This window comes from Pelobates fuscus, chromosome 1, assembly GCF_036172605.1.
Source record: "Pelobates fuscus isolate aPelFus1 chromosome 1, aPelFus1.pri, whole genome shotgun sequence".
Lineage (NCBI taxonomy): Eukaryota > Metazoa > Chordata > Amphibia > Anura > Pelobatidae > Pelobates > Pelobates fuscus.
Genome location: NC_086317.1, coordinates 218,614,467 through 218,637,570, shown reverse-complemented (window position 1 = coordinate 218,637,570; position 23,104 = coordinate 218,614,467). Strand labels below are relative to the sequence as shown.

The following is a 23,104-nucleotide window of genomic DNA, read 5'->3' as shown; positions in this document are numbered from 1 at the left end:
GAGGGACAAATCATTCATAGGGACACTTTTCAGGTGATTGTATAATCAGTAGTGCAATTCTATTGGTCAATTATCAATTACCAAACTGCACAGCCACTCAACACATTGTGTTAACTGGTATGGAGAATACATAACCCTACCAATAGATCACACACATTGCTGGCTGCTCATTACAGTACAAGGGATTGTGTCTGCCACAGATGCTAGTCTGTAATAATGTATTGATTGTGTTCTTGTGTGCCTTTCTTTAGTTTGTGTTGGACTTCTTTTACATGAATATCTATTTGTTTGGGCAGAAATGGACAGCACTGTGTATGTTGACTGGGTAAATGTAAAATCATTACATTGCACAGTTATTTCTGACTTTATACCTGCATGTATGGAAAGGAAGTGGGAAAGCTATTATTTTATTTAGTGGCCACATTGTCCCAGAGGGACAGGGCATCTTATGGGGGATGTTATAAGGACTATGAACTAATTTGCACTGTCAATGCCTGGGGACTGGTTATTGATTCTGTGCTTCATATTGGAGAGCTTGTGTTCTATATGTAGCAGGGCAACACAGTGGAACATCAAAGACAAAGGATTGGGTACCACCACCTTTAACTGTCCCATCTCACTGCACAGAATATGGGAGCAGGACTGGGCAGTAGTAGTGGATTGTGCTCCATACTATAACCCCATTATGGCAATAGGGAGGAGCATGGTTGATAAGGCCCTAGCTACTAGCTAGGACTTTGTTAGCTGAATCCCTTGTACTATGTGGCAGCTCCTCAATACTGGTTTACTTAGAACAAAATAAGTTTAATGAAGCTTTCATGGTTGGCTGATATGGCTTGAATTGGCTTTCCCTAAGCCACAGTATTTCCCCCTTCATATTATGAGCAGCCCCAGCTATACTGAGGTATGACACTAATACACAGGGAATTACATGGGAAAACGCTGAGCAGTTGTTCACTGACAGAAAGAAACATGGAATATCTGTGTTTAACTTGTGTGATACATTATTTCATTTAATACATGAAAGACTTTCAGCACTAGTATGTCTTATAAGAGCACATTACCTGACAGGGAAGATGTATAAATATATAGTGAGCAGGACATAGGGTTCCCTAACCATACTGACTATATTGTGCTAATAATCCGATTATATAGAAGAGGAGCTATCTGATGAAACTGGTAATGTATTGACATGTATGGGAAACTGGGCTCTCTGTGAATTTGGTAAATTCGATTATATTAGGTGAGAGAGACAGAGTGTGTGTGTGTGTGTGATTCAATTGTGTTTGTTTTTATATGGTATTCAACACACACACATACACATATGTATGTATTTATTTATTTATTTATACATAACAGAGATCCTTATTTCGTTAATAACCAGAATTTGCATCCTTTATTTCACCTTGGGCGTGTGATACAGTAGATCTCTAATGAATTACAATAACAGAGAAGATCCACCATTAGTTGAAGCGTTTGAGATAGGTGAGATCCCAACTTAACGTGACTTTAAGGGGGTTAATACAGACTAAACGTACAGTTTATGACAGAGGGTGGAGCTGTAACCACAGGTACTGTAGCATTCCCTATTAATATAGGAGCACAGTTCTAGCAGTCTTATAATTCCCAACATAAACTAGCTGTGTGCATTATGGTGTTATTGCCAGTATTACCAATCATGTATATGAAAGCTGTCAGTGCATGTGGGCAAGGGCGATGCTAGGAGAGCAGGATAAAACTCACACGGCCATGAAATACATACTATTACTTTAATTTAAAATTAAAAGGAGAATAAAATAGGTGGGGGAGAGGAGTAAATGGGAGGGGGGGGGAGAGGGGGAGTCCACCTGTGTTTTATTGTACATGTCCCTCATGTTTAAACCATATAATTACTTGGCAAACTAACTAACCATTGATCCTGCCTTTGAATTAATATATTCTTAATGCCCCTATATGTGCTAATGTGTTATGAATACCATGTGAAAACAAACACAACTGAATTACTGTATACAGGGGGGAAAGTACACCCACCTGATTTGAAACCTACTAGTGGAGAAATGAGCAGAAACATGCTATTGGTTACCATAGTGATAGCATCACTTTTAGAACGTTGCCCTAGATATGCCCTTTATCCATAACCTTATAGTGTAGTGACAGCTTGGTCCATGCTCAGTCTGCTAACAAGGATACAGTGCTTGAGATAAATACTCCCCAACTCCACTCCAGCTAATGAAAAGGCTTTATATTAAATATACACAAACATTTCTTCTTTCCAAAGACAGGTGGTAGAGCGATATTAAAAGAGAAGAATAAAATTCACTTTAATGAGCATTGTTAATTAAACCTGGAAATCAAAGAGAACAGAGTTGTGGGAATTTGTAGCCAAATGAAATGAAGGCAGATATTGCTAGAGGGTGGAATAGCTGAATGAAATTAAATTTAATGTGGGCTGTGTTTGCTAATGCCTGTCACACATCACAGTGAATTAACCTGGAAAGCAAAATGTTTCATACTTCGATACAAATGATCATTACATGCATGGCACCAACAACGGGACAGTCTCACCTAAATCAGAGTGCACCAGGCTGCATCTACTTACAGTCTAAATAAAAACGATCAGGTCAGGAGTAGGGGGGGGCTCATTATTCCATAGAACCAAACAGAGGGAGGAAATAGGAGGAATGTTCTATTAATTTAATTTTACACCTACACACACACCTACACACATATATAATGTACAGATTTAATTGCATTAAGGAAAACAAATATGTACAGGCGATTTGTTTTCCCAGTGCTAAGAAACACAATGATCCAATGAATACATCAAGTCAAATTATTTTATTAAGAATCTTGGATTTTTAGGTTTATGCTTTTATTTAAATTGTATTTTAAATACTTTCCTTTTCCGATTAGTGTATGCGAAGACTTTCTGTTTTATTAAAAATTTTTGTAATCTTTATTTATATACTGAGGAATACACTCAGATTTTTCTATTTTTCCAAAATGCCCTGGGGTGCTCAAACAATACAATCTTTAAACAAAAATGTATTAACATAACTTTATAAAAAATATTAGACACTAGGCAAATCTCTCATCCATTGTTCCATTTTTATCATTGCTATTATCATTGTATTCATGTTTATATTAGTGTTAGAATAAATATTACATTTATATAATATAAAGTACATTTCCCATGTTGTTGTAGAAGCAAGGGGGAGATTTCTTGTCCATAGAGGATAAATCGATTCTCCCCGTTTGTGTTACATTTTTTCATGTGGTTTCTGTTAATAGATTCCCTGGTCTTCTTTAGGAATACCATTGTCCTATAACTGCAACATATTAAACTCCAGAAATTTCTGTATAACTAAATTAGTGATGGGGAGTTAAATCCATTTATCTTTGTATGAAAAACACATTGCATTTGGTAAGGATGAGTATCTGAGAATTTCTCTCCCCTGATCTTCCTGTCTGCAAGGTGGAAACGTACCTCTGACAATAAATACGTGTAAATATACCTGTAATATTCCTAATTAAATGATGGGCCATCTGTAAAGTATCCAAAAACATATTGTAACCCCCTGTTAAAATTGTAATATAAAAATAAAATGTTATTTATGAATTGGGTTAAATTTATTAAATTTGGGCCAAGACAGCTATGCAACAAAAATAACCACATTAACTCAATTCTATTCACAATTTGATTAATTTGCCACATTGTGGTGTTCGGATTGCCACAATTGAATGTTTAGTTGATAAGCCCCCGAATAATTAAAACGATAGAGTCTCTCTAGTATTGTCTTGAGAAAGGTCTGGTGTCCGAAACGTCTTGTCGTAAACTGTGATTTTTCAAGATCTGAGAATGATGCAGTGCTCTATCTATTAGATTAGATTTGAATCTGAGTTTATAAGTGTCACATAAAGTCTATGAAAGGCAAAATCCATGCACTATCGTGCTGTGCGACGTGAAGTTTAGATGTTTCCTTCTCAAATGTCCACAGACCCCCGGAGCAAGTAAATATATAATAAACAGAGACTGACAGAGAGGGTCATTAGAGGGAGGATGGATGGATGGATAGATGGATGGATAGATGGATGGATAGATAGATCGATAGATAGACAGTAGATCGATCGATCTACGTCTTGGTTCTGTAGAGGTTAATGTGATCCCAAAGGATCTAGTAGGTCTCTTTAACATATAGATGTGAGTGCAGCAGGTGACAGTAATATCTGTCTGTTTAATGTGACAGACTGACAGGTGTGCAGTGTCCCCTTTACCTGTCCTGACTTGCTATGTGCCACTGACCATCCCAGGATGGTCGCAAGAGAGAAAAGTAAAGACAATTTTAGCATTTTAATCTGGATTTCTCTGTTTTTATTTGAATGCAATTTTCATGGTAAACACTTTTTAATTATTCTTTATTTAAAGATAATATGTTTCTGAATTGGAATTGATCAAATGCACAGCTAGCTATTCTAGATGAGTATTATTATGCAGTCCTTGTTACACACTCTTGTTCTGGGTCAGGGTCCTAGAGCCAGGGTTCAGGATTCACCAGCAGCAACCCATCCTGACATATATTAAGATTTCCGAGGCAAAACCATGAAATAAGTTATGTCTCGCTCTTGCTGTGCTTGCTAGGAGTGGGCATCCATGGTCTGTATTGTAAATCTATATTGCAATCTTCTCGACCTGAAGATCTCATGCCTAGAACAGTGTGTGTGTGAGACTCTATGAATGCTGGCAGGTGACCATAATCTATAGTTGTGCACACTTATTAAGGTTTTATTTTTTTCATTTTTTTTATATATATATATAATCTTTATTTTGATTTTCTCATCACATAAAAAGTAAACATGTATTACAGACATTCGCCATAGACATAAACCGATAGTCATCGAACACAACTACAAACACTTTATTTTTTAAAGTTATTGGTGTGATGGTTGGTAATTATTATAGGTTTTTATTCTCTATTGTAAAGTTATGTGCTGTGTACCCCTATTTGCTGCCAACATCGAATTGAGAATAGGGAGTGCACGATCTGATCGTTCGAGTTTGCCATGTGATTTTCCTCACACATTGCCCTAATGTAAGCATGCTGCCATCTAAATAAAGTGATGTACATATGTTGGCATGGCTCAGAGGAGCTGGAATGAAGCCTGACTGGCAGAATGATTAGCCCCCTAGGACTGTACTTGTGAAATAAGGTGTGAGTTCATATTGTGGCCTTGGATGGGTGATTACTACTTCCATTGAATCTGGGGGGATATAGGCGAGTTTTAGCCCTGGTTAGAATTCCCACACAGCTCTAGATTGTAGAATGCTATCTCCTCTGCACTGTGCTTGTGACTGAGTCTAAAGCCGGGCTCCAGGCATTCACACAGGGAAACACACGGGATTCACAACCACACACCCGCAGACTTCAAAGAGCAGTTGATTGAAGGGATGGGGGTGGGTGACATCAAACTAAAGCCAATGGATGGGACTTAAAGCCAGAGGAATCCATAGCTCCACTTTGTATTAGTAGTACTGCAGGGGCTGCCTAGGGCATTGGTAAATACAGGAATGTAGAGATATAGACAGAGATAGCTGGGAGAATTTGGAAGGGAAATGGAAAGGGCTCAGTATAATTTCTTAGGAGTTATGAAGATGAGATCGTATGATATAGCTATAATAAGGATGGGGATTCGGTTGGAGAGATACTTCTTACCTAGAGACAAAGAAACACAAACCCCATGTGTTAATATTAGTAACAGACTCGCACATTACAGTCAAATCCATAAAAAATATATCTTATCTCATTATATGTAGGCTTGACATGATCACAGCAGTAATAACATTTATTTAACATTTTCCACAACACTTTGAACAGATAGCAAGTGTACTATATGTCACTACTAAGGGCCCTGAACGTGTTATTACAGTGGGTATTAGGGCAAGAAGGATGGTTAGGGTCCTGTCCCCAGAAATGTGAGATCGTCACAGGTCATACCCATAGACCATGTCAAATGTTATATTATTTAAATAAACTGCAATAAACATACATTGAATATGAATTATACATACTTCTATGTTTCTGATTAATTTTATTGTATTGTACTGCAGTGTTTGTAATGTGTTTGTAGTGATAAGTCATTTATAATGTAAACAAACATCAGTTCCGCTTTACACAGAACCATTATTTCTCGAAAGCAACTCTAGAAAATTGGAAAATGTCACTGTTTATATAACAGTATCATGAATAGTAACGTATTATTTTATTGCGTGGAAATAGCCTCCCTCAAGAATCACTTAGCCAACCCTTTCCCTGCCCCGATGGTCCTGCAGCGCAGGATTAAATCTCTACAAAGCTGTGTTTTCGTAACAGCACACACTCATTGTGGGACTGAAGGAAAAAAAATCCACTGTCTCTTTAAAGCGCGCTCTCGACCCCCCAGCGCGCTCCCGTGCCTATATCTGGAGTGCATGGAGATGCCTAAGGCTCAGAGAGAGGAGGATTGAGGTGAAGGGAGTCTCAGGAACATTTTGCATTGAGAGTATTGCTGGAGCTTCTCTTCCTTGCTGGTTGCTGGATTCCCCCCTATGGATCTGATTGCCTACTTGTGACTTGGATAGTTTATTTTTGTTATTTTATTATTTAGTATTTTAATTTTCCAATATTTATTTCCTCTGGGATCCTGCCCTGAACTCTGCACACATGTTAGTCCACGCATACTCTGCCATGGTAAGATGGGCTGGGATGACACCCCTGTTATTAGAACCAGGCAGCATTCCATTATTTTGGAAATATTACACCTTGGTGCTGTTATGGCAGATGGAAACTCTCAATGCTCCTAATTGGTGTTTAGTGATACTTTAATTTTCCTATGGAGGATTGAGAGGCTCCAAGTAGAGGGGGTCACAACATGGAATACAGGCATGGTTATTCTGGGGGGAGTTGATGTGGCCCTTGGGTATATGGCTGGAGGGCTGTGTATAATAGGTGTATGTGACTGTGTATGCACAGAGAGTTCTCTGGAAACTCGAGGAAGGATCCAAGAGATTCAAGGGAGAACCAAGCCCTGTAGATCCAGCTGCTATGTGTTCATACTGGGGGATGTAGTGTGTATGTTTCGTGTCCTGTAAGTAACAATTAGATATGTACTGTGCACTATGTATCTGTGTATTTTCTATGTACTATAGATAGTGCACATTCAGAGGATGTGTATACCATGCTTGTGATTAGAGTGTCTGCTCAGTGGGTCAGGGTAAGAGCTGTAGCGAACAGTCAGAAAGAGTTGGGGTGTATATCATGTTAGTGTTTAGAGTGTAAGCTCAGTGGCTCAGGCAGCTAACAGCCTGAAAGAGCTGGGGTGTATATCATGTTAGTGTTTAGAGTGTCAGCTCAGTGGGTCAGGGTAAGAGTTGTAGCTAACAGACAGTGCTGTCTCTTGTTCTAGGAGCGCTCGGATGCCCTGAATGGATCTACCGGTGGTAGCCGCCTGTCCCAGCTCTCCTCCCTAAACCAGGGGGCATACAGCTCAGCTCCCCCGCTCTGCCACACCCCGGCATCGGACTTCCAGCCCCCATATTTCCCCCCACCGTACCCTCAGCCACCCCTCTCCTACTCGCAGAGCCAGGAGTCCGGATACCCCCACCTGGCAGACCCCTACAGCAGCATCAACCCCCTGCACCAGCACCACCACCAGCAGCAGCAGCAGGTCTGGCACAGCCAGAGGGGTCGGCAGGAGGAGGCAGGTCTGCTCTCACACAGGGGGCTGGGGCTGGACCCTCGCAGGGACTATGGAGGGATCCCCCGCCTGCTGCCCGGCCTGGGAGACGGAGGGCACAGCCTGGCAGAGAGTGCTCTGTCTCTCCATGGCCTGTCACATCACAGCATAGAGGACATGCAGGTAAGAGACACCATGCCACCTGGAGAACATACCACCAGTGGCATCAACACCAGAAATTATTAATGGGGAGATTAATGTGTAACAGAATGAATTATGCCCAGAGACCCCCTGAGAATTGTAAATACAATCACATAGCCATCAATCTGTTTCTTATCCCATTTAATGCACAATATTGTGCTACTGCCTTTGCAAAAAAAAATGCCAGTCCTCCATAACGTTGACAAAAATCAACACAAAAATGTGCGTATTTGACATGAGAAAAGAATGAACGATATTGTCAGGAGCCATTCTGAGCATGGACTTTGGAACTTTCTATAACCGCATTAAATTTGAATTATTCTGTTCATGCTAATACTACAAGAATTTGATATATACATTGTAACATTGTATTAACACACATCTGATCCACCTCTGCTTCTTAAACTTAATTTATTGATCAGATGAGCTTTCCTTTCAAGGTGAAAGGTGCTTTGTGATTTATTATGATTTAGCACGGGTAGAGTGTGATCAGTGTATGTTGTGTGTTTATGGCACACTGTCGTTGGATTGAATGTTAGTCTGAACGCTTCAGGCACAGCTATTTAGAAGAGGTTAGCTAACACATAGCCATAAAATACATATCATTTTAGGATTTGTTTACAGTTATTTTAAATGACCCATGAAACCAGGCTTAATATCCGTTAAGCAAGTGTTTTAACTCCCTGGACAATATCCATAATGCCCGATTAAAACGGTATTGAAAAATAATAATAATAATAATAATAATAATAATAATAATAATAATAAATAATAATAATATATTTATATATATATATATAGATAGATAGAGATATATATATAATTTTTTAAGAGGATATTTAATTTAATTGCATTTAATTTTGAGACAAAGGTACTGGCAAATTACAAATATATGTTATGACGAAATCTATTATGTTTCCAGTGACAAATATATTGCATACGAAATATACATCTCCTGTGAATTATTCAGCCGATAAGACATTTAAAATTCTGGTGGTTATTATTTTACCCTTAAATATGTATTAATATTATATATAAAAAAAAAAAAAAAAAAACAACTGCGAAAATTATAAAGGAAATCATTCTGATTATTATTCAGTTAACTTTGCTATATATTAAGAATAACGGGTATTTAGCGTGACTTATTTTACAGGAAATATTTTCGAGTTTTTCTAAAATAAAAGCTTTACAATATTTTTTTTATACAACATAAAATGCAATAGAAAGCAAAAAAAAGTAATCTTATACGACATGCATTGCAATTATAGTTTTTTTTTTATTAAATCCAAAAATATACTTAAAGTTTCCAGTTTCTGGGGGTTCTCACATTTTGCAGACAGTTTCTGTAGCTTTTCTCTCTTCCAAAAATATGTATCTATATTTTGCTACTGCTCAGCCACGTACAGCATGGTTTTTGTAACTTCAGCATCCCATATTAAATCTAAACCCATCTTTATTATTTAAAGCATTTGATTTTAAATGGATGTCTGTACAATCTGCATTACCGACATTTGATCACTCACCTTGATCACTCACATTATTTAAAAAGGTTAATGTGTCAGAACTGTAGAAAAAAAAATTCTCTTATTGCAGAACTCTACTTAACGAAAAATCACACATTAAAACAAACTGATTTTTAAAATGATGATGACTGAGGTTTGTTTCCCATATATTTACTTGTTTCATTTTTAGAATGCTACATGGTCCCTCTTCTGTATTTCCATAATTGATATTAGAAGCAATTTAACTCCTAAATGAATTTGTCCCAATGTCTACATTGTATAAGAAAGTGATTCGTACATTTATCAGTGAATTGAAAACAGTAGGAAACGTAGTCAAATTGGCAGTGTAGGCAAAGTTGCATTTTTGTTTTACTACTCAGCTAGTAATATATACCTTTTATTTTCAATCATTTATTTTTTTCACTATAGATAACCATTATCACCATAAGCTCCCACATGTCTGACATCCAGCGCTCAGATATTTCAAATTAGTCACATAAACACACACACACACACACACATATATATATATATATACATTTAACTTTCTGTTTATAAAATTCACTTGAAGTAATAATACATTTATTTTAGTTAATTAAATCGCAGTGTTTGTAATCCCACAAAATAGATCGTGTGACTGTTACTCAATGTACTGATCGGGATAAAGGTACTTATAGGAAGTGGGGCAAAGGTTTAGAATTGGAGCAGTTACCATGGAAACGAATACAGTATCCCGGCTGTATATTGCTCCACTTTTAAAGTTGTACAACAGAATATCTTATAAATTATCTCACTGTACTGGACTGATCAAACATATACATATGGTTTTTTTTTTGTTTTTGTTTTTATGTATTTATTTATCGGTTGCTTTAACATAGCTCTTTCTTCCACAGGGGATTATATATAATTACATTTTATATTTTAAAATAAATATTTTAAGGATCCTTAGCAATAATCTACCTTGACACACGTCTGCTAATTATAATGTATGCAAGCATTTTGTCTCTTTATTACAGTGCTTGAGTTATGTATTTACTACAACTCTATTTTGTATGAGTGTCATTAAAACTTTTAGTTATCACTTATCTCCATCAGCAGTGCATAGAGATATATAGTAACGATTTAAGTGCTAAATCGATTGAAAAACGATGGGTCTGTAATTGGTCAGTCTGTTTGTTGATCTAATATCTATATTATGTAATTAAAGACTTGCCAAAGCCTACACTCCTTTGAAGGTGCTAAGCATAGGTCTCAGAGGGTAATGTGATATATAGATCCTGCTAAGAATCAGCCTCTGCTAAAGGTCTACTTAATGACATTAGAAACACACACACACACACACACACGTAAAATTGGTGATTCATTTCCATTATCATAATCTTTATCATTTGGGCCATATTCACTAAACAGCGAGTTGAAAGCCAATTTAATTTTTTTTTCCTCGAGCTACTTTAGTGCATAGATCCCAATGTTAAAATAATATTTTTTAAAAACGCTATTAATGCAAATAAATTAACAATAAAATGAATAAATAAAACTAATCAACAAAAATGTTGTAAACATTATGTATGCATCTGTGTTTTTTTTTGTTTTTTTTTAAAGCAATGTAATTTAAACTTGTGGATGTTTTTGTAAAATTATTAATTATTATTCACTAAACTACGATTTTTTTCAACTGACTTGTCAGATGAAGGCTAAGGTAATCGAGCTGGTGTAATGTTTAGCAGGGGTTTACTTGTGAATCTGATGGTTTTGTGCTAAACACATTGTCAGCTCGCCCCAAGTTGCTGTTTAGTGAAATTCCCCAACATGTTTTGCTTGATTCAATCTGTCACTTGCAGTTACTTTGTGTCCCCTTGTTATGCAGTGTTTATGGTTGTGTTTTCCAGGCAGTGGATGAGTCTGGAGTTGGCATATTGGACCAGTCTGTGATAAAGAAAGGTAATAACGATTGATACTTCTCATTTCCATGTAAACGTGTAACAACTGTTTGACATCATTTTAACGAAATCACTGCTATATGCCAAGTCCTTCTCCCAAGCCCTGTGCTGTCATTATATATGTCTATACCATCTCTGCTGGAAAGCTGATCCACAAATTACCCCTTTAAAGAGGCAGCAATGATAGAATCTGAATGGGGTTCCTGTGTTTTGTACTAGTAAGCAAGGATTCTCTTAAAATATATTAAGATAAAGTTTAGGTGTTTAAATGTTTTTTAAAGACTACTTTATCATCTTATTATTATATATATTTTTTATGTTGAAAATTATTCGTCTATGTCACTTAACCCTGATACTGGTATCAGAGTGTTTATGGACATTTGTATTGATGTTAAATCACTAAACTTTGAATTTATTTGCAAAATATAGCAGATTACAGAACAATTGAAAAAGTAATTTTAAGACTTCCAATTCAGTTATGTTGATGTAATAATTTACAAGTCAGTTTTCCATTCCCCATTTTTTGTGAATAGTGAAACCCTTTGTGAATTCCCATTGTATAGGACTGCAAACATTACATATACATCTGTATATGTACTTCTGGTATTCTATCCCAATCAATACATATATTAGAAAAGATGGACAATCCTGATTGAATTACTTTTACCAAGCAATTTAATTAATCATAATTATTTTCTGTGATTAAACAAAACATGATTACTATAAGTAGAACTGTAATTTAAACTATATATATATATATATATATATATATATATATATTTAACAAATGTCAGACTTTTATTCTCAGTTGGGTTAATTGTAAAGTAACAAAGCTGATCTGGATATCCCTTGGTGCAATTTAACAATTGAGCCTCATATAAAGCAGTAAATAATTTGTAATAGCACTGCATTTCACTAGCTATGGTTGTTGCAATTGGTTATGCTAAAAAAGTATAAACATTGCAATGTACAAAGAAGTCTATTTTACATTGGTACAATGTCAAGGGGAAAAACAATCTGCTATTGCTTAAGGGAATGTTGGCTGCACACAGGATTATTCAGAAAATTCAGAGTTTTAAAAATGTAGGCCACAACAGCCAAATTGGGAAATGAAAACTAGATATTTTTAATCAGTTCAGCTATTTTTTTGCCTTAAAATGTTAAATTCACTTTGAATTCCCCATAACTCACAATTTAACGAATAACCGAAATCTCACCGGACGCCAGATTAATTGGTCAAGCTATGGATTTCAATTGATATATTCCTGACATTTTATGTTGAACAAACGTCTACCAATAGACGTATTTCCTTAAAATAGCAAACAAAATGAATATCTTGGAGTCTGACGAAATACGCAACCCTGACACTTACCTCTATCCCTTACTCCACACACAGTATGTGGGAAGCTATAGAGCAGGCTTCCCCAAACCCCGGCCCTCCAGATGTTGCTGAACTACAACTCCCAAGCTTCTCAGCCTATCTATTTCATGCATAGAATAATGGGAGTTGTAGTTCAGCAACATCTGGAGGGCCGGAGTTTGGAGAAGCCTGTATTAGAGAGTCAAAATAGATGACTCAATGAATTAGCCCCAATTTCTCATAGCCAATTGTAAGAGGTTTGGTCTAACATTACAAGTGAGCCAAGGGCCATTTGGATGGCCCTCTGCCCCCCCCCCCCTTCCCCCCTCTCCTCACCCCATTGTCTGGGCTGCGATATGGGGGCTAGAACACAGGAAACACCAAATCTAGGTAGTAAGCATGCTTCCCATTCTCCTTTACCTTTTCTGCAGGGGTTGGGGTTAATGTACAAAGTCATTAGGTCTTTGGTCAGTGTGCCACATACTTGCCCAATCATAGCCATCACAACCATCAAAACTGCAGCATTTGCAGTGCTCTTTTTTTTTTTTTGCAAGAAGACCCACGCTTTTACCATCTAAAGGTTATAATTAAGGGTGAAGGTTGGAGGTTGCAGGAGGATTTTATATAATGGCATTACTACATCATCAGGAAACTTCTGATTAAACTTTCATATTTTTTTCTATTAGAAAATTGTGCTTGTTCAATAAATGAAAAACATTTATTTCTACATTCAAAAAACAATATTATTTGATATATTATATAATATATTATAAAAAGAGAAAAACAAGAATCATGATAGATAGAAGATGGAATAAATGACTGACTTACAGTAAATGAAAATACATATAGAATATTTATTCATAGTAGAACATTTAGCTCCATATAATTGCACATTACATAATAGCTCCATATAATTGGACTTCACTTATAAACTGTATCATACATATTTGTTGTTTTTGCTTTGCTCAGATAGGAGTCTGAGCAGGATTAGAATATTGTGGTAATATAATGCTGAAAGTCTTTGTCCCATACCCTGTAATTTCTATATTAGAACCAAATCATGCACTAGTTTGCCTATATTAATGAATTATAGCATGGATCTGTGGTTTTAAGCAATACTAATGTTGTTGAGCTGGTCATTAAATTACAAGCTTGATAAAAACTGTCTTCTAGTTATAGCTGTCATTTCCGGTTTTAGGCCTGTTCTGGGTTTGTACTGTACAATCAAATGTGGAAATGATAAAAATGACTTTGCGTGACATATGTGGATATTGGGTGTGTCTCTCTTGATGATCCAAGATTTTGCCATTCTGCAAATTTACCGTGATTATGTCTAAATCTTAACCCGTTCTTGTTAAGAAACACGGTCAGTGCTCCTTCTTAAGTGAGCAAAGCAGTACTGAAACAGTTAATTGAGTGGTTTTTTTTTTTAAATGTAAATACATAATCTAATGGGCAATTGTGCAATATGAATGTTGTGTTTATTATTAGTATAATTATTATTAAAGGTATAGTGCTTGCATGTTTAGGGTACTTTTATCAAACAAGTCTATAAGGATGACCAATGATAAAGTATATAGAATGTACCCAGATTTGGTAATCCGATGGTAATTTCATTAACATCAGAACCGTTTGTGTCTCCAAGAAAATTATTTTAGAAGCCATGCCATCAAATGAACGTAAATCAAGGCTAGGTTCTAGGTTTTACCGCTTACAGCTAAAATACAGAAACTGTGCTATTCTCACTGCTAAATACTATAATCCACTTTCAAGTGTGAACTTCTCTTTCTGTATTGCACACCTATTCATCCCAGACACGTCAGCAGACCGCTGTTCCCATAATTTCCTTATCATATAATATAAATAAAATAGTTAGGGATTCTTGATATGGGCATGGAAATAAGGTTCACAATAGTAATCACCTTTACCTTGCTCAACAATTCTTTGTTTCCTCCCCTCCTCATTTATATAAGATCATACTCTGTGGACAGATTATGGTGAGTTGAAATTCTTTATTTTATTGTTCACGAAAAATACAAAGAGGCAATCAATGCCACAACTGCTATTGCCAGCTTTTTGGTCAACATTTAAAGACATTCGTTTGGCACATCAGAACATTGCACATTTTTATTATATTGTAGATTCATCAAAAATTAGATGAACATGTCAGTTATGAGATAATTCAGATGAAATACTGTTTCGAATTAACATACTGACTTTTTGTAAGATTATAGGGTCACAAGTTTAATTAGGGCTTATCTTATTTGTGCGAGTTAAAAAAAAGAAAAAAGAAAAAGGTAAATTATGTTCATCTAACGTTGCTTAATAGTGAGTGGATGTATATCCTGGGTAGACATTACAAGAGTCCTGCTCCGTGGTACCCAACCAGTCCCATATTAGGTGGCTGTTCCCCTCTCCGGTCTCATTACTCCATCGTGTGGTTGCAGGCAAGATTTGTACACCAGGCCCCCTGTAAGGATTCCACTGCTCGTGGTGAGCAGAGAACATCTGCGGGGTTGAGTGGTGTCAAAGGGTTCTTCTCTGAAGGAGCTGTGATCCATGTGGTCTGCGGGTTTCAGCTGGGCTGAGCTGTCTGCGTCGGGACACTTTATGAGGCCTCCACCTCCGCTTTCCCACTTGTCGTGTTGCGTTAGGCATAAGCCCGGACTGCAACGGTTTGTCTCCGGTGTGTGAGGGGCCAGCATGGAGCGAGGTTGCAATGGCAGGTCTTGTCTGGCACTGTTTGGTGTGTTCCCAGTATTGCTTCCAGAAGCGCTCGAAGGCCAGAGTAATGCGATCACTGGAGTCTGGGTCGTGCTTGGCCTTGTCTCAGTGGACATCTTGGTTTGCACTGAGCGGGTTTCCAGCTCTGCGTGTACCCACAGGTCTGGGTGTGGTGAGTGTGATTTCTCCCCACCGGTCCATAGAGGGGGGGGGGGGAGGGGGAAGGGGGATGGGAGCAAGCTCGGGCCCTGCAGTTGATCCAAGAGCGTGGAGAGCAACCACCTCTTCCCTCCCCAACTGCGCCCCGTCCCGGAGCTACTGGCCGCCGGCCGCAAGGCTTCATAAGTGGTGTTGCCAGGCTGTGAATAGGTGGCTCGCTGTGGCATTGCATGCTTTAAAGTCATTTTTGGCTGGAAGAGCCGGTAGTGTTAGAGTCTCAGGCCCGGAGCTCGGGAAGCATGCGACCAGTCGGCTCAGCAGTCAGGCTCCACCCCCCATGGTGAGTTGAAATTAACTAACTGAAGTAGATAAAACTAATCTCCAGTTCAGTGCTAGTTTTGCCCACTGGCAGTGACTATCATCTCAACTAAGGCAAATACAGGGTTATTCACTAAAGTGAGAATTCAAAGTTAATTCAAAGTGAATTTCAAATTTAAGATTAAAATAGTTCAAATGGAAAAAAAATATCCAAGTCAGCTATGCTTTCAGTTTGGCTACTCTTAAATTTGAAATTCACTTTGAATTCTTACTTTACTTTATAATCCTGACAATCTTTCAGGTCCTTACACATTAACAAGGTTTACCATATATACTCGTCTATTAGTCTATCTTGTGTATTCGAGTGCAGTTTTTTGACCAACAATTGTGAAACATGCTATGACTCGTGGATAAGTCGAGGGTATGTTATTCAAATGGATTGTTCGGCTTCTGTTTGGTTACCGAACAGACTTTGTGTGGTCCCCCTTGTTAACACCTCGTAATTACCGACCGCCCCTGACTGTTAAACACAAACAAGCATGCCCTGGGTGGCCGCCATTGGTATATACAAATGCAGGTGTTGTCTCCTAAACGCAGGCAGCGGTACATAGTCATCGACGGTATGAATCTCGGCTACGCAAGCCTGCGAACCCCACTGAAACTTGTACCTCTGCCCGTTCGACTTCCCGACCAGCTAGGAGAACAGCGCTCGGGAGTCGACATTGCCCCGCATTCAACACCCGAACGCCGTACAAAATTCTCGACTTATACACGAGTATATACAGTAGTTGCAAATAATTTCACCCAGACCTATCAATTCTAATACATGCAGCTTCTGCCCACATTCATTCTGAAGGGAAGAAGCCTGTGTGGATATAATGTTGGTGAACATACCAGTAATACCTTAAGTCAGTAATTTCCAACCCTGGCCTCAAGCACAGCTACAGCCCAGGATATAGGCATTTATTAATTCTGTATCTCTGGGTATACTGATAGAAAGTGGATCATTGGAGTGTCTTTAGAGCTGGATTGGAAATCACTGGCTTAAACTATGCCTTAAAAAACATATAGTTATCAAGTAGCTAAACACTAAACACTTCCAAAGTATTATGGTCATCAATGGTATCTATTTAGCAAATCCCATAATACCTTGGAAGTCTTGGATTACTGGGTGTGATGTGAGTTGTGATACAAATTTCTACAACAGCCGTGCAGCTACTTGATGACCTGATGCTTTAGAAGTCTGAGGATGACTAGGCATTATGTGAGTTGCAATTCAAGTTCCACAAGAGCTGTAGGACTACCTGATGACTGTCTCACTAAACCCAGCGAAAAGTTATTGGCAGGACCTGGAATCCTAGACTTGGAAATGAAAGTCAGTTTTTCACTCATGTCTATGGCACACAGTAAAATCTTAATGTGGGCCATTTACAAAGAAAAATACAAACATATATTAGCAATGGCAATCTTTCCTTCCCAAAGCAAACCATCAGTGGTACTCCTTCACAGCTGTCCCTCCCCCCCTGCTGTGTGCTTACAGAGCTGGATTTTTGGGAATACTTTTCCAATCTGTACTGTCTGCTCCAATTTCCTGCCCAGCCTCATGATCAAACCTCCGGCCCCTAACAGAGTCCCGGATTTTCCTATTAAAACTAATTACTGGAGACCTGTCTCATATCCCTAAATCCTCCTTTTTGTTCCCCTACATTAACTGCCTCATAAACTGCTAACAATGTCAGAGCTAAAGACTTAGAGGATGGTTAAAAAAAAAAAAAAAAAGGAACACAGTGAACTCCCCATCCATTCCTGGGACTCGAACAAGATGTTCTTTCGGGCGGTGAGGGAGTTAATATGAAAGCCATTAACTCTGGAATGGAATAGCAATCTTAATACAGTTTGTTATCAGATTTCCAAATAGAAACCATCCGTTTTGCTTCTTTGGTTTTTTTTTGTAGACCGTGTTTTACGGCCCAGAATTGTAGAGGCCAAATGATAGAAAAATAGAAGTTTATTTTTATTTGGGGTAAAGAAATGGGTGTGGTGTCCCTGTGTTTCCGTTCTCCTGTGGTTTCTATGGAGTGTCTGCGGCATGTGCAACACATATGTAAAGATGACATATTAGACATTTCACATAACATAACAGTAATCAAATTAGTTCAGAACAGTGACATGGTAAAAAAAAGCCTCAACTTAATTTTAAATCATTTTACAAAACAAGAGGCGTGGGAATTAACGCAAAACAGTCATGACATATGTATACATATATTTACATATATATATATGTATATACGGTATATAAAACCTATATAAGCTTTCTTAATCATCTTCCTTAATCATAGCCTGAAACTACCAATTCCTCTTGTTATCTATAGATTTGTACATGGCTGGTATGCTATAAAGAGATTGTAATGAATCAATGTAACTTCACTTTTACACATGTATATTACAGCTGTTGAACCAAAACAATGTGAAAAACCCAACTTTAAGATATTTTCTATTTATTTCCTATTTTGAAAAACTATTATATATATATGAACTATTATATCCTTGGATATTCTTTGGCATTGTTTATAAATCTGTACATAATGTGATAAAAGAACACGTCTTATTCTGATAACATTTACAAACATCAGGGTTATTCACTAACAGGGCTACTCGGTAAATTCTGAATTCTAGAAAACTAAATTTGAATGGCAAAATAGCCAAGCTATGTGTGACCATAGCTGATTGGGGAAGTCATCTATTTGAACCCCAACTTTGCCATTCTGATTTAATTCCAAAAACTTAAAGAGTTTCGTAAGTTGCTGTATATTTCAAGTAAATTCACTTTACTGAATTTCAAATATAAATTTTTCGGACAAAACAAAGTGAATTTGGAGAATTTTTCCAATTTGGCTATTTTGTTCTCAAATTCACTAAGAATTCTCTCAATTCATATTTACGTGTATAATCATGCATTCAGAAGCAGATCCAGCGGTGCACCAGGGCAAGTGCCCTCCCCCCCAAGATAGCGCCAGCAAGTACCCAGAAAATATATAAAAATAATTATATTTTACTCCCCCTACATTGCTACTGTAGTTCCGGCCAAGCAGCATTGAAATAGCAGTAGAGGAGCTTCACTGGGAAGTGCTAAAAGAGCAGTGTTATGACATTGCATTCCTGCCCCTTCCACACAGCAATCAGTGCCTCAGTGCAGAGTCCTGAGAGGGTGCGATAACTCTCAATACTGTAATTTCAATGCCAGTCAACCACACTACTAAAACGAGGTAGAGGGAGGGAAGCGGCTGGCGCTATCTCAGGGTCAGTGTCTGCTTTTTTTTTGCCAGTGCCTTTCTCGAATTTGAGTCCCGGATTTGCCCCGGCTTGCATGAGTAGACAACGTATTACAAAAATTTAATGATTGTGGATTTATGGTATATATATATTGTGACCAACAAGTAGATCCCATTATGTTATATCACAACATATTATATGATGCTTTGCGATATTTAAGACTGACAAAGACTCTCTTTAGCCACCACTGTTGTTTGAAGTTTACCCTTTCAAACATTTTTGTTTATAGTCATCCTGATTTAATGATTTTCATAATTCTACCCATTTGTATAATGAGCAGTAATTTTAGGTTAATTACAATACATGCTTAATATTTGATGAAAACACTATAATCAACCAGACCACTGAATCTCTTGTTTACAATGCAGAGTTGAGTCCACCTCTAGTTAAATACATCTCTGGTGGCTGTCTTCCCGATAGTCAATAGAGGTGTTTCTGCAACACTGATCGAGCAAAACATGGCCTGGGAATCAAATGCTGCTATGAGGAGGAACACGACAATTGGTTGTGCATGCGCATCTCCAATCCATTGCTTCTCTATGAGAAACAATGAATTGGAGGAGATCGAGAAGACGTCAGCATATATTCTGATGTCTTCAAGGACGGACTGGGTTTCTGTAGAAGAGGAGTCCGGGCGCTGGAAATATTTATTAATATAATATTTATTGGACTTTCATTTTTAAACTCAAAGGGGCTGGATAAAAGGCCACCTATAGTTCCGAAAGAACAACTTTTATTTTCGTGGACTAAAAGTTCCTTTTACGCATACTTGTAAGATTGCTCTGCCACTAGCGGCACACCTGTTATTTTTACATATACATGATTATTCACTAAATAATAGTAATAAAGACTGAGAATTGTTAGGAATTCAAAATTAATTTAAAGCTAAAATAGCCCAAACTTGAAAAATTCTGGTTTGGCTTCTTTATCTTTACATTTGAAATTCACTTTGAATTCCCACTAATTCTCACTATACTGAATAACCCTGATATTATTAAGGCCTAATTATTTTATTAACGATCCTTAACCCCTTAACGACCAAACTTCTGGAATAAAAGGGAATCATGACATGTCACACGTCATGTGTCCTTAAGGGGTTAAATCTCAATTGCTCAAACAACATTTTTTTTGTCAACTGATTTTCCTTTAAAGATTAGTGATATATTGATCAAATGATACATTTGTAACACACTTGTGATCATTAATCTATATTGCGCATATATATAGACCAAAGAGGAGTTTAAATTATGTATTTGAGAGAATTACCCATGAATCCAAAGTCACAGAGAGACTAACATAGGGATTAATATAGAAAGAGAACTTCAAATGGGGATGTGTGTATTTTGCAATTCAAGGCAAGAAAGCCATTTAAGTAGCGGAGCCAGATGAAAGAGGTATTCTGCAAGCTGTCTGCTTGTATATGTTTGTATAAGCTTCCTTTATAAAGTGTTTAATTGGTTTATGGATCTGGAAACAATTATCAGAAGCAGAGAATCAGTGTTCTTTTTTTTTTTTAGAAGGGGGCAATCACATTCTCACTGCAACGTTGCTTTGTGTTTTACAAATATATTACAAGTTAATATAGATGAACGTGCTCTAACTCATGTTTGGTATCCGCTAATAAGAAAAAAGTTTGGATATTACTACTTTATAACATATGTACCTTGTATTAAAACAATTTGCTGCAACATGATTGGAGGAAAACCCTTACTACTATGCCAGTCAGCGTATTACTGGTTACTTAGAATCACTACATGGTTCTTTTGGGATTGTTCTTCAATTACTTAGGTACCTTCACTAATATAAACGTGAATTTCTGAACATAAAGTAATTGCCATACACACAGATGGAATAATCAGGCAAAATCAATTGGTTTCCATAATAATTGCCCAACTTTTAGAATTGTGTCCAATGGTTTTTTTTTTTTTTTTTAGAGAGATTTACGAATATTTGTAATGTACTCTCAGCAGGGTGCCAAAACACACCTGTAATAGCAATGCAAAAAGTTTTTTAATGGCAAAGTTTTACATTGCAATCAATAAGATCACGCTTTCAGGATTTAGCTTAACAACAGAGAATTTGAAACTGTGTTGAAGAATATGAGGCATTAATAAACTTCGAATTATGGAGGATTAGCAGGTAAACAGCACACTTTAAGTCACAACAGCAGAGTTGGAAAACATTGGCAATTTTGTTATTTTTGCCAAAAATCTGCAATTCTATTTCCACAAACTCATCAGAGTTACGATGTCTGAATGTTACAATTATTATTTTTGATAAATGAAATATAAAATGTGTAATTTAAGAGCACTGATATTCATAGTCTGTGCCAACATTCAACATTTTTTTTTACCTATAATTTAATTACTCTACCAACCCACAAACTCAACTTTTATCTTTAAAAAACAGTCAGAAGATTCATGTTACATATTACATAGTATGTTTATTTCTGTGTCTAGTCTTAATCTGATGTCTCCTGATGATCTTTCATTATACCTGTAAAAAAAAAAAAAAAAAGCAGACAGCAATCTCCAGATCTAATGGTGAAATTTAGGGTCAACTGATTTTGTTGATAAATATCAGAAATATCATAATTTGTAAGGAATAAGGACACAGACTTAGTGAATATATCCTTAAGCCGCTCTAGAGGTTTTTACTTTTTACAAAGTACCAACATATTCTACAGCGCTGTACAACAGGCGGAAAACAAAGAAGTAGTTGCAACAAGGCAAGTTGGACCAGAAGGTCTTTAGAGCCCTGCTTAACCACTTAAGGACACATGACATGTGTGACATGTCATAATTCCCTTTTATTCCAGAGGTTTGGTCCTTAAGGGGTTAAATGAGCTTATTTTCTAAAAATTGTTCACTAAACAGCAAAGTGTGGTGATTTGAAAGCCAGATCTTATCATCTTGCCTATTTCGACTCATCATGCCTTGATTTAAATTACTCATTTGATGTCAGATTAGATTGCGTCACTCATAAGTCATTCTGAGTACAATCTTGAATACATTAATAATTCTCAGCCCACACACACATGTGCCAGACTTAACAATGTCTATAGCTGTGTATATCGTTGCAGTACAAAGAAGGAAGATAGGGTATGGGATATCTGAATCTTTTTCAAGCTCCCTCTTGAAGGGCAGTGTTTAGGAATCATAATCATTGAACAAATCTTATAGAGATTGCAAGCTCTTTCGATGTATAACACAGCAGGTCTTTTCTGTCTCTCACTGTGGATGGCGTGAGAAATCTCATTCTCCCTGCATTGTATCAGAGGTTCATAATTTGATGCAGTGGTTGAATGTGCCCCCAGTGGCTCTTGTTAGTTGGCGCTCCTCCCCTGACAGATGTAGCAGTGGAAATGATGAGGTGGAGAGCAGATTTTTTTTTCTCTCACATTACACCAACTCTTGGGACTAAAGAGTATCAATTAAAACAGCACCTGATGTAAAATGTAAACCTCCCCTTCCCGTCCGCAGGCCACTGCAATGTGCGTGCTGCACCACAAATCCAGAGAAGGCAAGTGACAAGGTGATATCGCAAGCTCTTTAGCTCCATAGTAATCAGTAGGAGTTATGTGCTCAGAAAACTTTGAGAGCAAAATTATTAGTGATACAAGTAACAGCAACAGTCATTTGGTTTCCATGGTGATTGCTCCACATTTCAAACATTATCTTGCAATTGCTATTTAAGAAGAAATAATCCCCAGCAATTTTACAGTGCTGCAGAATTTTTTGGTGCATGACAAATAGCAGATAGGTCTTTAATGCAGATACATAAAATACAAAAGTATACGGTGAAAAAATAATCTGCACTCTGGTGCTACAATCACCCTAGTGGGCCACAATAAACCA

The 23,104-nt window shown here is 37.2% G+C and overlaps 1 protein-coding gene across 1 annotated transcript in view; it reads left to right on the top strand.

Moving 5' to 3' along the window:
• The first annotated feature begins 6,503 nt into the window (after positions 1 to 6,503).
• Positions 6,504 to 23,104, top strand: part of TFAP2E (transcription factor AP-2 epsilon) — a 40,969-nt gene continuing 24,368 nt past the window's right edge. Inside the window, exons 1-3 of the mRNA XM_063444482.1 lie at positions 6,504 to 6,725; positions 7,441 to 7,893; positions 11,303 to 11,354. Coding sequence (XP_063300552.1) covers positions 6,699 to 6,725; positions 7,441 to 7,893; positions 11,303 to 11,354 — 532 coding nt within the window. The 5' untranslated portion in view covers positions 6,504 to 6,698. The remainder of the gene's footprint in view (positions 6,726 to 7,440; positions 7,894 to 11,302; positions 11,355 to 23,104) is intronic.